The sequence below is a fragment of the Bactrocera oleae genome, chromosome 2 (assembly GCF_042242935.1).
Source record: "Bactrocera oleae isolate idBacOlea1 chromosome 2, idBacOlea1, whole genome shotgun sequence".
Classification (NCBI taxonomy): Eukaryota; Metazoa; Arthropoda; class Insecta; order Diptera; family Tephritidae; genus Bactrocera; species Bactrocera oleae.
In genome coordinates, this window is record NC_091536.1 from 93,958,710 (window position 1) to 93,978,373 (window position 19,664).

The 19,664-nt window shown below is 38.2% G+C and overlaps 2 protein-coding genes across 5 annotated transcripts; both read left to right on the forward strand.

Annotated features, from left to right (window-relative positions):
- The first annotated feature begins 4,642 nt into the window (after window positions 1-4,642).
- Window positions 4,643-11,876, forward strand: Mur89F (Mucin related 89F). The gene is made up of 2 exons (XM_070106025.1): window positions 4,643-11,045; window positions 11,116-11,876. Exons 1-2 carry the CDS (start codon window positions 4,737-4,739, stop codon window positions 11,404-11,406), a joined length of 6,600 nt encoding a protein of 2,199 aa, XP_069962126.1. The 5' UTR covers window positions 4,643-4,736; the 3' UTR covers window positions 11,407-11,876.
- Window positions 11,877-13,421: 1,545 nt separating this feature from the next.
- Trc8 (TRC8 ring finger protein) lies at window positions 13,422-19,436 on the forward strand. Of its 4 annotated transcripts, none has more exons than XM_014243753.3 (8): window positions 13,422-13,950; window positions 14,031-14,498; window positions 15,658-16,228; window positions 16,295-16,838; window positions 16,908-17,082; window positions 17,529-17,725; window positions 17,796-17,984; window positions 18,330-19,436. In XM_014243753.3, exons 2-8 carry the CDS (start codon window positions 14,072-14,074, stop codon window positions 18,510-18,512), a joined length of 2,286 nt encoding a protein of 761 aa, XP_014099228.2. In that variant the 5' UTR covers window positions 13,422-13,950; window positions 14,031-14,071; the 3' UTR covers window positions 18,513-19,436. The 4 variants fall into 4 exon arrangements, with proteins under 4 accessions (XP_014099228.2, XP_036212857.1, XP_014099229.2 ...); XM_036356964.2 differs by having other exon boundaries at window positions 14,036-14,498; XM_014243754.3 differs by having other exon boundaries at window positions 13,422-13,918.
- Window positions 19,437-19,664: the final 228 nt, after the last annotated feature.

The following is a 19,664-nucleotide window of genomic DNA, read 5'->3' on the forward strand; positions in this document are numbered from 1 at the left end:
TGAAAAAATTGTATAAGACTTCATAACATTGAAATTCTTTAGCTATTGCTTTCTAACTTTTTAAGACAGCCAGCAACAATTTTTTAATATAACTTTTATTTTGATTTTCGATCTAACGATAGAAGATAAAATGGTGGAGAAAAAGTAAGAAAATCTGCAAAATTTCATTTTATTTTTAGTATTCAGCCGACTTTACCGCCTAAAAACCGTTATCCGCAGATGAAGTAATTATTTCCGTAATATTATTATACCTCTTGCATACTACGGAATATATTTGCCCATATTTATGAACTTAGTGCCACAAGTTTGCATATAATTGACATTTAAGCAATTTCGCATAGCTCATTGAGTATTAGTATTTGGCCATCAGGCTCAAATATTTTTCGGAAACAAGCAGAAAAAACACTCAAATTTATGGCAGAAAAATATAATTCACACACACATATGTACATATACGCGAAGTTTGTAGAAACAGCAGTTATGCAAATATAAAATTAATCGGTATACACAACAACATTACAACAATAAAACTAAAAGCGGCCGCAACCACAACGGCGACAAGTAAATTATTTACAATTTCCGTACACTATGCATTTCAATGAATATAATCACATTTTATTGCCATAAAGTTTCTAAATTTGCTGATAAATTGCGCGCGAGTCGGTCGAGAAGAAACGACCATTAGCAAAAAATCAAAAAACAAGAAAAATCGTTGCACCGAAGCAATAATACCCTTCACAAATATAAAAAATTCCTTACAAGAACTTGGTTTTGATCGTTCAGTTTGTATGACAGCTATATGCTATAGTAGTCCGATATCGTCAGTTCCGACAAATGAACAGCTTCTTGCCAAGAAAAGGCGTGAGCGAAATTTCAGATTAATAGCTCAAAAACTGAAGAACTAGTTCCCGTATATACAGACAGATGGACAAACGGACATGGCTAAATCGACTCAGCTCGTCTTGCGGATCATTTATATATATATACTTTAAAGGGTCTCCGACGTTGCTTGCTGGGTGTTAAAGGGTATAAAAACTCAAATTATTGTATTATGGAAAATTACCGCAAAAAAAAGCTGGTAGAATTACTCATAACGGCATTAGCCACGATGAGGGTAGTCATAGACTCATGAGCCTATTCAACCGTGCGCTATAAGCGCGAATACCAATAAAATTATATATGTATGGATTTGTTGCGCACACACACACACACAAAAACGCTGCGGCAGTAACGATGTATGTGGTCACATGACATTATTCAGCATTTATGTAAACCAAGTCAAAATAAATTTAGCAATTCACGAGCAGCAAATGGCAAAATGAAAATGAAAATGGAAATAAATTGTTGCTTGGTGAAAAAGCATGCCGGTCTCACATACATACAAATAGGTATACATACATGCATCGCTAAGTGAGCGCACTTATGCGCTCGCCGAACAATTGAGTGACTCTAAATGCAATGTGATTAAAATTTGTTGCAAATTTAATACTTTCCTAAACGAAAAAGATGTAGAAGTATATGCAACAACTAAAAATGCACAAATGTCTATATATTTATTGACAAATCTAAACTGCACTTCACTGTTAATGTTGACTGCATAAAAGTAGACTTGAACGAAAAACGAATGAAACCTTAAAAACTATCAAAAATAAATCAAACAATTATATAAAAAATTCTACCAAATATTGCTACCGCCACCTAGCCTTGCCACCGAACAGTATCGGTATTTTATGGTGGAAAAAATATCCGGAAATCATAATTGAGTAGTTGATTTGCAATAGCTGACATTTTTACAGCTTCCTTTCACCCAAAAAAAGAGCCCTGCAACAGCATCTAGCAGATACAAAAAAAAAAAATTTAATAAAATGGTTACGCTACATTGTGAATCTGTGATAACTGTATTGGCGATTGCAATACAATTCATTCAAGTGTACGAATATGCCTGGCGGTAGATTTGACTGTTCACAAAAGTAATTAGTTGCAAAATGTCAGTTCGGTAACTAATTTCAAAAATGTGAAATTTGTGCAAAGTTTAACAAGTCTTTAGAAACGACGAAAAAACAAAATTAGTATTTTTGAGCGAAGACTAGTCATTGTTCAACTTTGATATATTCAAAGTTACCACCATTCAAAAAACCAGAAACCGAACGTGAGAAATTTAAGAAAGCCCTTCATAAAGTATTATCAAATATTTATTTATGTTAGTAAATTAAGAAATTTTTCAAATGTAGTTTTCAAACAAAATTTGGTTTAAAAATTTTGCAAAATGTGTGCTAAAACTGAATAACTAATAAAGCACTCTGAAAATATTCTATTTAACCATAATTTAACTATGTTAATAGTTTGATAGAGTTACCAACTATTAAAAAATATAATTGAGTAAAATATTTTAATAAAAGTGTCAAGCGTCACAGTTTCCCAGCAAGTATTCATATATTATTTAACTTAGAAAATTTTTGAAATAGAATTGCCAAAATATAAAAATTTTAAATTAACAAAATATGTTAGTCATTTGAGAAAGTCTTTCAGAAAAATTTCTTGTAATTTGCCATTCTATAAATATAATGCAGCTGCCACATTTTGGAAAAAAAGGCATAAAAGTAAATAAAAATGTGTTATTACTATTTATACCAAACGTATTACCAGCATAAGGCTTTACAGAAGGCGTAGAAGACGGCGATGTATCCCACAAAGGAATTTACAGATAACAGAACAACATCATAACATAACACTAATATGGAATACCAAAACGCTAATTAATTTCAGATCCAAATTTATGAAGTTAAAAATATATTAAAAGTTAAGTAATGTTAATTTACATTATTTTGCTCCCACTTTATCATAGTACAATAAATTGGATTTTTTAATTTTTTCATGAATCAAAAGTCTCCATAAATTGTACAAAAACTGTGGGACTAGTTCGCGTATATGCAGACATAAAACGAAAAATTCGGTTTATTAGTGTTACTACCTACCTTATCAAAGTTAATATTTAAGTTAATAAGTTGTGGAGAGTCCATATCTTCATCACAAATGCTCCTTATGCTAAGCAAATCTTCCTTTCAACTTATAAATACGACTCGTACAACCGAAGTACGTAGTATTCAAGATATCTCACTCTGTCTCTCTCTCATAACAACAGTAGTTTTCTATTTGTTAAAATCCACTCTCACCTCAAATTCATTTAGTTGCCAACTACTCTGGCGTCAGTCTCAAATACTGCACATCAAGCACCTAACTGTTTCTACATACGCATGTAGGTCAATTGCGCCAGAGATTTATTAAATTTTCCGTCACGGAAGGTAAAATCTGATATAAATTTATAGCTGTTTTTCAGAGCCAAACGATTGATAGCCGTGGGCGAATGTAAATGAATGAGATTGAAATGTTTTTTCATAGGATTTTTTACACTTACTGTATGTGAAAAACTTACGATTAGGCATAAAATGATATTTATGGTTTGCCATTTTATTAATAAGCTCAGATTTTCAACGGGAAAAAATTGTTAGTATAATTAATGTTAATAAGTTGAGTCAGCGATATTTATACAGAGAGCTTTTAAGGATTTGATTACGAATATGCTGATAATGAACATATTCTTAGTGATCTTATAAAAACTTTTGGATCTTTCTTTTACAGTTAAATGATAAAAAGTAAAAAATACGAAAAAAGTTAACTTCGATTGCACTCAGGCTATAATACCCTTCACAAATAAAAAAGTTTTCCATACAAGAGCTTGATTTGGATCAGCCAATTATATACTATAATGGTTCGATCTAAACAATTTATTTAGAGATTATAGCATTGGTTTGGACAATAATCCGTGCGAAATTGCGTGAAGATATCTTCTCAAATAACAAAGTTTTGATCAGTGAGTTTCTATGGCAGTGGATGCTTTAGTGGTCCAATATAAGCGAATCCGACAAATGAGCTTTTTACGGAGAAAAGGTAAAATTTTAGTTCGATATCTCAAACACTGAGAGAATATTTCGCATATATAAAACGGACATGGCTAAATCGAATAAACTTGTCACGCTGATCATTTATAAACATATATACTTTATAGGGTTTCCGACGTTTCCTTCAGAGTCTTACAGACTTCGTAGCAAACTTAATATACCCAATATTATTATAGAAGGATTTTCACCATCTAAAGATTTTTAAACAATTTTTTTATGGATTTAACATAAGCAGTATTTCTACAGCCGCTTCGTAGAAGCTGAAAGCTTTTCACAGTCAATAAACAGTGTGAAGAATCCTGCCAATCAGTTCAGTCTTTCGTTAAAATTTTTTTGTTTTTGAATAGCCATTTTAAAAGCCATATTATACCGCAACATGCAGCTTGCTGTACCGCTAAAATCTCTTCATTCAACTCGAGTAAAAATTTCAGCAATTTTCCATCTCTAATACCTACAGCGCTTCATATACATATACATATCTACATAAAATCGCCTATAGCTTAACCGCTTCACACTAACATTTTGTTCACCCCTCTTTCAATTGCAGATGAACCGCTTAGCGCCACTAACGCCGTGACCGCACCTGGCCAGCACACGCAACCCTCCTACGCTGACGCCTTGCCGAGTGCATTCCATTGCCCGGCCGAAGGTTTGTATGCCGACGATTATGACTGTCGTATCTACTACCGTTGCGAAGCGAAAACAAATGACTACATCAAAGCTTATGCATTTGCCTGCAAATCTGGCACCGTATTCTCGCGCAACCTGCGCCTCTGCATGCCACCCCAGCTGTCCGGACGCGAGGAATGCAGCGATTACATGAACGAAATTGATACGGACAATGGCGATAATGGTGTTGATGGCCAACAACTGCCGCTACTGACATATGGCGGTGCCAATAACGGTAATGGCATATACGCGACCGCAAGCGATACGGATGCGAATGCCGACACCGATGCTGCTTCATTCGCTGCCGCTGCGGCTGCCGCTGAAACTGCAACGCGTGGTCAATTGCAAAATTATGGGCTGTCAGGTTTGGGTGGCGTTTCCGTTATTTCCTTTTCCACATCAGCGGCGCGTGCGGTGGGCGGCAGTGCCATCGACGAACAGGGACCACCTTGTGAAGATGACGGATTTATGAGCGATCCAGACGATTGCACAATCTTCTATCGTTGCATTTCGAATGGTCGGACTTTCAATAAAATCGGTTTTCGTTGCTCGGACGGCACTGCGTGGGATGCGGCATTGGAATCGTGTAACCACATACACAACGTACGTGCCAGTGGTGGCTGTAAAGAAAAGTCTGATAATTTAGTATTGGCTGACTATGATGCGGCTACAACTCAATCAACGCAAACCAACAATCAGAATACAACCACATCGAGCAGCAGTAGCCAGCAGAGTTCGACTAGCTCATCCTCAAATACGTCCTCATCAGCATCATCATCTTCATCCTCGTCAAATACTACGAGCTCAAGCGCGTCGAATACCAGTGGTGCAGGTGGCAATCAGCAGCAAACAAGCACTCAATCAAGCAGCACTGAGAGCAATTCGTCCAACCAGCAATCGCAATCCAGCACACAGAGCTCAAGTTCAAGTAGTCAACAATCATCGACTTCGAGCACAAGTTCAAATCAGGGCGCCAGTAGTAATCAATCAAGCGGTATCAATCAATCAAATTCCAACAATCAATCGCATTCAAGCAATCAGTCTGGCAGCAATAGCTCCAATAATCAATCTAGTTCAAACACTCAGTCTAGTTCAAGCAATCAATCGGGATCCAGTAGCCAATCAGGATCAAACAATCAATCTAGTAACACGGGGCAATCAACAACAAGTAACCAGTCTAATACAAATAATCAATCTAATTCTGGCAGCCAGTCAGGCGCAAATAATCAATCCAATACCAGCAATCAAACAGCTTCGAACAATCAATCTTCTAGTAGTAGTTCTAGTAATCAATCTAGTTCAGGTAATCAATCAGGTTCAACTAGCCAATCTGGGTCTAATAATCAATCTGGTAGCAACAATCAATCAAGTTCAAGTAATCAGTCTGGTAGCAACAATCAATCAACCACAAATAATCAATCTAGTGGTAGCAATCAATCAAGTTCAAATAATCAATCTGGTAGCAACAATCAATCAAGCTCAAGTAACCAATCTAGTGGCAATAAGCCCAATACGGGCACCGAATGCAAGAATGACGAAACTTACATTCCCGATAAAGAGGATTGTACCAAATTTTACCGTTGCCGAGATAATGGTAATGGTGCTTTGGAACAAGTGCCGTTTACATGTGGACCCGGCACTGTTTGGAATCAAGATGAGAAAGTTTGCGATATCCCGACAAGCGAGCAAAAAGAGAAATGTAAGGCGATGCTAAACATAGGTGGCACAAACACCACCAGCAGCAGTGGTCAACAATCACATAATCAACAATCCGGTAGTGGCCAACAGAGCTCCAACAACCAAAATACATCGGGTAATCAAACAATCTCGTCAAGCAATCAATCATCTTCGGCTGGTAATCAAACGAGCACCACAAACCAATCATCTACAAGTAACCAGTCGAGTTCATCCAACCAATCCAATATTAATCAGTCAAATCAGCAGCAGTCAAATAATCAACAGCAGCAGCAAACAAACCAAACGATCACCACTCAAAAACCGCCCAATCCGGAAGGTGATTGCAAAGATACCGAAACATACTTAGCTGATAAATCAGACTGTCGTCGCTTTTATCGTTGTATCGATAACGGCAATGGAGCGTTTGATAAGGTTGCTTTCGATTGCGCGCCCGGTACAGTGTGGGATCCGGATATCTTAGGTTGTAATCATCCGACGGATGTACAAAAGGAGCAATGTCGTGTTATGGCTAGTGATGGTAGTAGTTCAAATGCGGCATCAAGTGAACAATCTTCGAGTTCAAATCAACAGTCATCAGGAAGCAATCAATCTAGTTCAAATCAACAATCATCAGGTAGTAGTCAGTCCGGCTCCTCAAACTTGACACAGGGAACTTCAAGCAATGAGCAATCAAACACATCAAGTGGTACAAGTTCAAGTCAGCAGTCATCATCAAGCAGCACGCAATCATCCAGTTCAAGCAGCAGTCAGCAGAATTCAACAAATCAAACCTCACAAAGTTCCAGCAACAATCAGGGCTCCTCCTCAACTCAGGCTTCCTCGACAACGCAAGGCACATCGCAAGGTTCCTCAACCAACCAACAGGCCACCACAGCACAAGGATCAAACAGTTCGCAGTCGACAACTACAAGCCAAGGATCGACAACAACACAAAATACTACCTCCACAACTCCAATTCAATCAAAGCCATCAGGTAATTGTGACAATAAAACAAAATTTGTGGGCGATGAAAAGGATTGCGCGAAATTTTATCGATGTGTCGATAATGGTAAGGGCGGTTATGATAAAGTAGCGTTTACATGTGGACCTGGAACTGTTTGGGACAGCGCAATCGTCGCTTGTAATCATCCGTGGGCGGTGAAGGATAAAAGCTGCGGCACAGGAAGCTCCAGTCAGCAGTCACCAACAACACAAACGACTCAAGCACCGCAAATTTCGAGCACCACAGCCACTTCTCAGCAATCTACAAACCCATCCACACAAGTACAAAAGCCTACAACTCCACGGCCTACCCAAACTACGAATCCTCCCAGTAATACTACACAGTCACCTATAAGTGCACCACCCACTGTAAGCACTCAAAGACCAATATTGACGCCTGGTATATGTCGAACGGAAGGCTTTATTGGCGATCCCAAAGACTGTACCGTTTTCTATCGTTGTGTAAGCAACAGTCAGGGTGGCTTTACACAATATCCGTTCAAGTGTGGAGATGGCACTGTATGGGATGACAAAATACAGACATGCAATCACGACTTGAATATGTGCAATCCAAATACTGGTACGAGTAAACCCACCATCACTGCTCAAGGCCAGGTTACGACAGCTTCATCACTTTCCACCACGCCGGTCACATCTCAGCCCACCACCACTCAAGGGCAGACTTCAACGCATACTCCAGCTTTTGAAACAACCACACAGTCTATATCAACACCAACTACAAGCAGTGAACAGCACACAACTACGGACATAACTGGAAAACCAACCACAGAATCAACTCAAACGCCATCGACTTGGACTACTACAGAGGCTATTTCGACAACATCGTCACCTACAAACCCGACCGCTGCCTCAACGGAACCTTCCACAAGCGATTCAACAACAACATTACAGCCAACCTCGACCACGCCGGTACCGAATTTGCCACCAGGACTAACTTGCGAAGGTGAAGGCTATATGGCTGATCCAATGAATTGCAGGAAGTTTTATCGTTGTGTCCGAGATGGAGATTCATACACAAAATATGAATTCAGTTGTGCCAAGGGTACGGGTTGGAGTGAGGATAAACAAACTTGTGATTACGCGGTAAATATTGAACGATGTGAAGGACAAACCGAGGAACCGGAGACCTCAACCATCACTACGGAAACCACCACCGAAAGTTCCACCACTACGGTAACAGCTGCAAAACCAACCACAGAAGAGAGCTCGACAACTACGATCGTAACGCAAGAACCAACCACAGTTCCAACGCAAACCACCACAGTCCAAACGTCAACAGCATGGACAACAACGGAGAAACCTTCGACAACGACTGCCACATCGACATGGAGCACAGAAGCTGGGGATGACTCTACCACAACATCACAACCAACATCAACCACGCCGGTACCGAATTTGCCACCAGGACAAACTTGCGAAGGTGAAGGCTATATGGCTGATCCAATTAATTGCAAGAAGTTTTATCGTTGTGTCCGCAAAGGAGATTCATACACAAAATATGAATTCACTTGTGCCAAGGGTACAGGTTGGAGCGAGGATAAGCAAACCTGTGACTACGCGGCAAATATTGAGCGATGTGAAGGACAAACCGAGGAACCGGAGACTTCGACCATCCCTACGGAAACCACCACCGAAAGTTCTACCACTACGGTAACAGCTGCAAAACCAACCACAGAAGAGAGCTCGACAACTACGATCGTAACGCAAGAACCAACCACAGTTCCAACGCAAACCACCACAGTCCAAACGTCAACAGCATGGACTACAACGGAGAAACCTTCGACAACGACTGCCACATCGACATGGAGCACAGAAGCTGAAAATGACTCTACCACAACATCACAGCCAACATCGACCACGCCGGTACCGAATTTGCCACCAGGACAAACTTGCGAAGGTGAAGGCTATATGGCTGATCCAATGAATTGCAGGAAGTTTTATCGTTGTGTCCGAGATGGAGATTCATACACAAAATATGAATTCAGTTGTGCCAAGGGTACAGGTTGGAGTGAGGATAAACAAACTTGTGATTACGCGGTAAATATTGAACGGTGCGAAGGACAAACCGAGGAACCGGAGACTTCGACCATCCCTACGGAAACCACCACCGAAAGTTCTACCACTACGGTAACAGCTGCAAAACCCACCACAGAAGAGAGCTCGACAACTACGATCGTAACGCAAGAACCAACCACAGTTCCAACGCAAACCACCACAGTCCAAACGTCAACAGCATGGACTACAACGGAGAAACCTTCGACAACGACTGCCACATCGACATGGAGCACAGAAGCTGGGAATGATTCTACGACAATATCATCACCAACATCGACCACGCCAGTACCGAATTTGCCACCAGGACAAACTTGCGAAGGTGAAGGCTATATGGCTGATCCAATGAATTGCAAGAAGTTCTATCGTTGTGTCCGCGAAGGAGATTCATACACAAAATATGAATTCACTTGTGCCAAGGGTACAGGTTGGAGCGAGGATAAGCAAACTTGTGACTACGCGGCAAATATTGAGCGATGTGAAGGACAAACTGAAGAACCTGAAACTTCAACCATTCCTACAGAAACCACATTGGAGACTTCCACAACACCTAAGCCCGGTGAATGGTCAACAACTACACAATCGACACAAGCAACAACAATACTTCACTCTACCACACAGCAAACCCCAACAATAGAAACATCAACACTTCCAGAAATTTCCAGTGCCTCTGAGAACTCTACCACTGGTTTACAGGAAACGACCACAACCACATCCATTCCAACGGATACAACACAGTATCCAGTCACTTCAAAGCCGGGCTATAAACCCACCACTTCGGCGCCTTCAACCACAGATAAACCGGGAACCGATTATACCACAACTCCGTCGATTACGGAAGAATATCCGGGCACTACAGTCGAACCAGTTAATCATGTCTGCACCAACGAAGGTTTCTACCCCGATCCACAGGATTGCAACCGTTACTATCGTTGTGTTGACGCAAGTAAGAACGGTAAATATCAAATATATAGCTTCCGCTGTCCGGACGGTACCGTTTGGGATACATCGCTAGAGATTTGTAATTTCCCCAACAGTGTTTCGGGTAATTGCTCGAATGCTTCAGGCACAGCAACTACAACAGAGGATGCTACAACGGAGTGGACGACTACTAGTTCTACCGAAAAACCCACCAAGAAGCCAGAAAAACCAACAACGGAGCAAACAACGACCGATGAACCAACAACTGTACCTACAACTTCAACCACAGAACAGTCTACCACAACAACTCAGGAACCATCAACAGAACCAACTTCTACGACGTTGATCACAACTACTACTGAACCAACTACAACAACTGAAATATATACCACCACAGAACAGTCCACCGTCCCACCAACAACAACAACTGAATCAGTAACAACAATAAAGCCAAGCCCTGCTTTAAATCACAGCTCTCCATGCCCTCAAATTGGCGAAGGTCAAAATACTTTTGTCTGCCCAACCGGCTTCCGTCGGCATCCGAAAAGTTGTGACTTATTTTATCAATGTACCGAGAAAGCCGAGAGCTACGATATGGCAATAACAGTTTTCGAGTGCCCCAAAGGCACTGTATATCATGAACAGAGGAACCTTTGCGATAAGCCCGATAAAAACGATAACTGTCTGAAGAAATCGATAACGCGATCGGGTCTTTATGACGAGCAGATAAGATTCATGAATATGGTGAGTATTGGATTCTACTTGTAATAATTTTTTAATATATTATATTTAATTTTATTTAAATTTTAAACAGATACAAATTCGCTCCGTCGGCGAATCACTGTGCCCCGACGAAGGCCATTTTGCACTAAACAAGGACGAATGCAGTCAACTCTTTATCAAATGTGCTCACTCGCCGACGACGGGTCGACTAGAAGGCCAACTATTCCGCTGCCCGCAAGGATTCGCCTATTGGACCGTTAGTCGACGCTGCGAACGTGCACAGAAACTGCTTAATTGCACACCAGCTAAATATGAGACCGGCGGCGATTTACCCGTAGAATGGGCGAACATAGGCAATCGACGCAGAAATTTGAAAATTTAATCTTGACACTGAATATGAAAAAACTTCCGAAGTAAATTTTCTCCACAACTAATATAAAGTAATAATTCATATTTATTTAAGTTAATTTTTAATTCTATGCTAAGAATTGTTTGCTGCGCATGCGTTCAAACCATTTTGCACATGTGGCATGCGCTGCAAACGATGAAAGAATATTTGTAATTAGTGCTTAAGCGGGTGCTGATGTAATAATTACTCCTTAAATTAGTCACACTGTCAGCTTAATATTAAATTGGGTGAAAATCATTTTGTAAGCGGTGTTGGTATTTATTGAACGGAAGATGTGATTTATCATACTTGTATCGGATAAACATATTCCCAGTTATAGACTCATAAGTGAAAAGTCGATTCAAATATTAATTAATTATTTAATAAGTTATTATTATTTTGATGTACTTCGGTAAGCTTTATCAACGCTCTACCAAAATGCCATAAAAAGTTTTGAAATAAATGAATAATTTTAAATAAACGTTTTTATTTAATAAAATTATTTTGAAGATATGTCGGCTTTCATGGAGAAGAAAGTAAAGGTTAGGCAGTATTCATTACAATAATGAAAGTACTACCAAACAAGAAAATCGTAAACTTCGGCTGCACCGAAACTAGTTCCCGGTTATAGACTCATAAGTGAAAAGTCGATTCAAATATTAATTAATTATTTAATAAGTTATTATTATTTTGATGTACACCCTTTATGCTATAAAAAATGCACCTGTTCTTATAGCACAAAAGGGCATAAAAAGAATGTGTGCAAAATTTCTGATCAATATTTAAGAAACTTAGAGGCTAGTTCGAGTATATACATATATGTATAACGCTGGTCAATTATATATATATTTACTTTTCCTTCTGGGTGTTACAAAGATTCTCATTTCGGAATAGGGTATGGCAGAAAAGTTTTGAAGCTTCCTAAAATCAACGCATATTAGAAAACACATGACGAGAAACAAAGCAGAGAGTTCCGAGTGTGGAGAAATTCTAAAAGTATTAAATGCAATTAATATGTATTTGGAAAAAATAAAGGTTTATTGTTGTTTACTTGCTTTGAATTGAAAAACCAACATGCCAACTTTAACAATCTGATTTGGAAATAAATGTTTCGTGGTGAATATATGCTTATACTCTATGCATGAAACCCAACTCGCTACGAGTACTTGCATCAATTCCAACAATCGAAGTGTCTTCCGGTTGCCTAAAGCCGGAAACTTTAATTTTAACATCCTGATTAAGCTAAAGAAAGTCTTTCTCAAATATATTCACCTAGGCGCAGTTAAGACTTAAGGAATTCAATTGAATATAAGATAATAAGAAGTTATACAAACTGTTCAAATTGGTATGGAAGTACTTACACACAAATTTTACACTTGCGGAACAATAGCAAGCTTCTTGATATAATTTCGAGCTATTTACCAGCCAGCACGAGTTTAATCCATATTATGCATAAGCTTATTAAACGTGCACAAATTTTAAAGCACACTGATTACACTTGCATCATTATTTGCACCCGATTTTCACTGTATAAAGTAGAAACAAAATTCTGACGCGCACGTTCATTTTACTCACTGCACCAGAGAACGTATATAATATACGTTATATATATATACCAACAATAGTTGGTTTTTGCACCACCTAATGGTGAAGTTTGCATGGTTGGTAGTAATTTCCGGTATTTATGTAACAACAGAGAACGTATAAAATGTTGTTGTTGTGTTTACTATATACAGAGAACGTAAATGAATATCAAAGCAGAGAACGTAAATGAAATGAAAACAGATATTATTGCTGCAATAAAAAGATTAGAAAATTCATTTTTATTACACGAATTCTGTTCAAATTACATAATATTGACAAAGCCGTAAGTTTTTTGAAAGGTTTGTAGTTATTTTTACATAATATTGTTGCTTGATAAGGCATCTCTCTAAAATTGACATTTCGTTTTGTAGCAAAACAAAAACATAACTGTCAATTCAATTTACACATATATGCCGAAGTGAGATAGCTGCTTTGGTTTGTGTAGCAGCAATAAGAAAACGAAAACATTATTGCTTCCAAAGTCAATTCTCGACACGTACAGAAAGAAGAAGCGTTAATAATTCACGACATCGAAAAAGGAAAGCAAAGTTCGGAATAAAAACATTTGTAATATTTTTATGCTTTTTCCATCAAAGTGTAAAGAAAAATTGTAAACAAGGGACGTACTTACCAACACCTGTGGTGACACAGGACTACAAGGTGGTGAGAGGAAACAGGCAGTGCAGAAAAAGTGTAAAAATTTATTTGTTCGCAATCTGTGCTTGAATAAATTAATAGCACAGGCTAAAGTGGGGACACAAACACAACCAAGGCGGCGATAAGGCCACGACGATAATATGTAAAATTATAAATTGCAACAAAATTTATAGATTAACGCAAAGCTCATACAAGTCGGATTGAATGTGCAATATATATCAAATATCAGTGGTGCCTAAGCCCAACTCAGTGTACTCGACTCAAGGTTGGTTATCAAGTAATATACGACAATTTCAGGTGAAGAAACTGCACGTCATTGGTCACTGACCCACTAACTGTTCTATTATTTGTCTTGTTCGTTTATTACTCTTTACAAGACAAGGTTTTTATAAATTAAGAAAACCAGAATACATTAAAAATGTCTGTGCGCACCAAAGTACTTGGATTAGTGGACGTAATGATGCGTGTACCACCAATATTAGTCATAGATGAGGTACTCAAAATTAGTATGGGACTACCAACTCGTTTTTATCCCGCACCAGCTGATCCGAGTTTACTGACCGCCGAATTTACAGCAAATCAAACACCGAGTAACACCAAAGTTACGGTATCGTCAACGGCTTTTACGGAGCTCAGCAATGCCAGCCTTATAAATAGCACTAGTGGCGATAATGCAGGTGGCGATAGCCCGCTAGAGCGTGCCATAATTAATGCATCCGCTACAGCCGCCACAAGTGGTGTCCTTAGCAGTTCGTTTGGCCACATGATGAATGAATTGTCGCAGGACACATTTCTATCAGATGTGTTGTCGATAACATCGGTGAAGTTTATTGTCTGTTTAATTGGTATGTAAATCGTTTGTTTTTTATGTTTTTTACATTATGCGAGCGTCATAAATAAATTAAAACTACATATGAATATTTAGTGAAAACAACTGGCGCAGTTCTATCTGTAAGCTATCAACTATGTTACCCGAAAATAATAACAAAAGTTCTCGTAAAATTTGTATTTAGTTTCGTGTTTGCGCTCACCGCGCTCGAATTACACTCAATCATAATGAGTCAACGAATTTCTGGTTCTTTGTTTTTGTTTTTTTTTTTCTTATTTTTTTTTTTTTTTTTATAAATGCTAGTTAGTGAATAGCTTTAGGCAATCAAGAAAAACGCAAAAACTGATGATTAAAATTTGTTAAAAGCTTTGAAAGGGTAAAAGTAGAGCAATGAATTGACAGCGATAAATCCGGTAATACTGTAACTACACACATATACTTTTAAGTAGTTAAGCAATAAGTTTAATGAACGACCTCTAAATAGCACAGTTAGGCACGAACTTTTAATGTTTGAATTTTAATGCATAAATACATGTGTATATGTAACGACAATATACAAACATATCTAAAGCTTTTTTTTTGTCGGCACTTCGACGCAGATTTGCCACAAACATTCTTAATAATAGAAGTTAATAATTATGTCTGCATATGCATTGAAATGCAACAAAATTTCAATCTATGAACTAAAACCATTTTCACTAGTGTTTATACCCTGAACAGGATATATTAAGTTTTCCACCCAGAAAGAAATGTAGGAGACCTTATAAAATAAAGCTGAGTCGTTTAGCCACGTCCGTCTGTCCGCTAGTTTGTCTGTATATGTATACGCGAACTAGTTCCTCAGTTATTGAGATAGCGATTTTGCACACGTCCTTTACTCTTTAAGAAGCTGTTTATTTTTCGGAACCGCCGATATAGGACCACTATAGCATATAGCTGCCCTACAAACTGAACGTTCAAAATCAAATTCTTGTATGGAATCTTTTATATTTGTGAAGGGTATTATAGCTTCAATGCAACCGAAGTTATCGTTGAGACTATAAATGGCTAATACGAGTATACATTTAGGAAACGATTGCACATGCGTGTTTAACATTTAAATCAATTATAGTTAATTTTTTTTTAGTTGACATATAACTCATTGCAGTATTATTAATTTTTGCGACATTTTACAGTTTTTCTCAGTGCTGCTTGCATATTTATGCTATGGACACGGCATTTGGTGATGGTGTACATGTTTGTGATATCATTGGGTTTGACATTTATATCATATTGGTCAAATGTATCTGCGCTAGCATTAATGGAAAATTCGCCGTGCTTGTTAGAAGATGTTCTTTCATTAAATACAGCACGACTGCTTGATACAGGCGGTATAGCTTTATCGATATTGCCACACCTAGTGGCGCAATGGTTTATGGGTATGCTCTTCGCTTATGTGCATTTAGGACCGCGTTATCCAACGATACAAAAAATTATGCCAGTTGTATTTGCCGGCCCAATATTTTTAGCAATGTTACCATTACCACCGCGCATTATCAAAGACTTACCAGTGCTAGCCGGTGCAGTACCGTTAATACTGACGAAAATGACAATGCTTAACAGTGCTGTCGACGCTGCCAAGACTGTTTATAATGGCTATCAATATGCAATGAATTTTGTGTCGAATTTTGGTTTATCCGCATTGATCGAAAATGAGTGGCAACGTTTGAATGTGCCGAGTGTGCTGCGTGTCTTTTGGAGTATAAGGTAAAGTCAGCAAGTACGTGAGATATAAAAAAATGGAATATAAAAATTTCACTTATTTCTCTATAGAATTGGCCAGGAATTAATTTCCTTAGTACTGCTCTCAGATAGCACTGCACCATTAGGCTTCTTTCCCACCATGCAGAAACTATTGGTCGATGGCTGTGAAACACTCACTGCCGTATTGGGTATGACTTCGATAATATCGGTGATTTGTCACTATATTGGTCGCGGGTTCCAATGGTATCTCTTAACATTCGACAATGATGAGGAAAAATCCTTGGGTACTGTTTCAGCGGTACTCTTCTATATACTCGCCCTACAAACAGGACTGACCTCTTTGTCGCCCGATAAGCGTTTTGTCCGTTTGTGTCGAAATTTGTGCTTATTGATTACAGCTTTATTGCATTTCCTACACAACATTGTCTCGCCGATACTGATGTCATTGAGTGCGGCACGCAATCCCTCACGCAAGCGACATGTACGCGCACTTACCGTTTGCGGTTTTTTGGTTGTCACGCCGGTTTGTTTGCTTGCAGTGCTCTGGTCTCGTCACTCACCTTCCACCTGGTTGCTAGCGGTAACGGCGTTCTCGGTCGAAGTTGTTGTAAAGGTGAGTGTGCGCCCATTTGCTTTTTATTATTTCATTGTATATTCTCTATGTGAAATTGCCACTTTACAGGTGCTTGTTTCACTGGCCACATACACGCTATTCCTGCTCGATGCACGACGACAAACATTCTGGGAGAAACTTGATGATTATTTGTATTATGTGCGCGCCTTTGGTAATTCTGTTGAGTTTTGCTTTGGTATATTGCTTTTCTTTAACGGTGCCTGGATATTGGTCTTCGAGTCGGGTGAGTTTTATCCGCTGTGCTATGTCAATTTCTGTTGTTATTTTTATTTGTCACCTAAAATCCAATATTATGGTTTAAAGTTCGAAGCTGCAGCTTATATGTGCTCAGCAGCCAACCGACGTAGTTGGCCAAATAGGAAAGGATTTTCTGAATTTATGATGTGTGTTTGTTTCTAAAGCCGTTGTCACACTCATTACATACCATCATTTTAATTTATACACATATAAAATATATGCTAATCATATTATAACCGAACCTATGTTGCAGCTGCATCAAATTGTCATTTATAATTTTAGTTTTTATAGTTCATTCGTTGAGTTGATTTATTGTGTGATGTGCGCCTGTCTAAAGGATCTTGTGTGAACCTGTTTTGTGTTTTTGTTTTCATTTTTTTTTTTTTTTGGGTTTCTAATTTATTTATTATAATAAAACATGTAACTTGATAGCCGAAAATGTTATAGGCGGTGCCATACGTGCAATCATGATGTGCATACATGCCTATTTCAACATTTGGTGTGAGGCTCGGGCCGGTTGGTCCGTGTTCATGAAGCGACGCTCCGCGGTACACAAGATCTCAGCACTACCCGAGGCGACTTCAGCGCAATTGCGCGCCTTCGATGATGTTTGCGCTATCTGTTATCAGGTAATGTCAAATGTCCAGACTCGCTCTCAACAATTACAACTTATTTATTTAATGTTTTTACTTTACACAGGAAATGTACTCTGCCAAAATTACACGTTGCCGCCACTATTTCCACGGTGTATGTCTACGAAAATGGTTGTATGTGCAAGATCGCTGCCCACTATGTCACGAGATTATGATGTACACAGATAAGAATGACGAAAGCGATGAACTGACGCCCATGGATAGTCCCACGCCGGCGCCTATTCATCAGTACAATGTAAGATTTTTACACGCTGATCATAACACCTAGAATTAAGCTTCGAAGACCCTATAAAATATATGTATATAAAACTGAACTATCCAAATCATGTCCTTGTATGGAAAAAGATTTTAATTGACGAGATATCTTCACGAAATTCGCCATGAACTATTTTCCAAGGCAATGATACAATCTGTGAACAAATTTTTTAGATCGAAAGACTATAGCATATAGCTGCCATACACACTAACCGATCAAAACCAATGTCTTGTTGGGTATTATAGCTTTGGTGCAACCGATGTTAACATTTTTTATTTATTTTATATTTTTGAAACTAAAATGATAACCCAAATCTGCTTGCAGGATGACATCGACGAGGGTCACATGTCCGGTTCGTCGAACTCAACGCCCAGATTGACAAGTAATAATGCAACCAACGCAAACGCTGCGGCCACGACATCTTCAGCTGCCGCTGTAGCCGCAGCCGCTGCCAGCAATAGTACGCAAACATTTCGATGGTCACCTGACATTGGTATACAGGAATAAAAACATTTGGGGTATAGTTAAAAAAAAAAAAAAAAAAAAAATTAAACGAAATTTAGAAAAAAACCAAACGAACTCTTGAATCGGGTTGCATGTGAATGGGGGTGGGTGTGTCAGGCACAAAAAAAAAACATTAAGAAGCAGAAGAAAAGACATAAAGGCGTTGGAAATGTAGATAACTAGTGTGTACTTATGTAAAGCGCAATACATTTATTTCGTATGTAAAGCTAACAATTTGAATATGTTATGATTCCAACATAATATATATATTAGCTGTATAAGAGCTAATTTTATTTCTTGCGGTTCAAGCAACTACCCGAAAAAGGCAAGCTATTTAGCAAGTAATTGTATAAAAAGAAAAAGACAAATTCACGGCAAGCAAGCAGTAAAACATATGGCACATACGCGCACACACACTCATTCACTCACCACTAAAACCACGTTCGTGTTGCAGCAATGACCACGGAAGAACGCGCACGATTGGCGTTTACACTAGATGAAAGCGGATTCTTGCCGCCGTTGATAACACAATGCATTGTTGTAGTTGCCGTACACACCTCAGCAAGGCTTACAACCCACAAAAACTCAAAACAAAACGAAAAAACACGGAAACAACGCATAAAATGCATTGGCATCGTGCTATTTGGTAAATTGTAATATTTGTAAATATAACTGCTTATATTATTATATGTATACTCTAAGTTAAAAAAAAGGCGTAGAAATTAGAAAAATTTCGCACGCAACACCGAGCCGTTCGAAAAATTGTGAAAACTTACTACAACACACGCCATCAAATTGTGGATAAAATACACATAGCGTTAAAAAAAAAGCATTACATAAAATAGAAAAAAATTAATAAACACTTAAGAATTTAGTCGTGATTAAATTTAATAAACACTATAATTTTGTATATTGTTGAAAAAGTAATTATGTATATTATTTAATTAAAATGAAGACATTTCAGGCTGAAGATGGCTGTGGGTAATTCTTTTGCAATTAGTGTTGTATGCGTTTGTTAAATATTCTTACATGTAAAGCGCAATACTTTTTGAGTTAAAAATTTTTAAAGAAATGATAAATCTATTTTTATGACATGAGATTTTTAGACATTCAATTAAAAGTTTAAATTAATAAATAAATATTTTTGTTATTTAA

What these genes read in the sequence shown, in the direction of transcription:
- Mur89F (XM_070106025.1), top strand. Translation starts at nt 4,737, where the DNA reads ATGCCACCCCAGCTGTCCGGACGCGAGGAATGCAGCGATTACATGAAC. An exon ending in AGATAAGATTCATGAATATG is followed by an intron (nt 11,046 to 11,115) that starts GTGAGTATTGGA and finishes AATTTTAAACAG; the next exon opens with ATACAAATTCGCTCCGTCGG.
- Trc8 (XM_014243753.3), top strand. Translation starts at nt 14,072, where the DNA reads ATGTCTGTGCGCACCAAAGTACTTGGATTAGTGGACGTAATGATGCGT. An exon ending in GTTTATTGTCTGTTTAATTG is followed by an intron (nt 14,499 to 15,657) that starts GTATGTAAATCG and finishes GACATTTTACAG; the next exon opens with TTTTTCTCAGTGCTGCTTGC. An exon ending in CGTGTCTTTTGGAGTATAAG is followed by an intron (nt 16,229 to 16,294) that starts GTAAAGTCAGCA and finishes ATTTCTCTATAG; the next exon opens with AATTGGCCAGGAATTAATTT.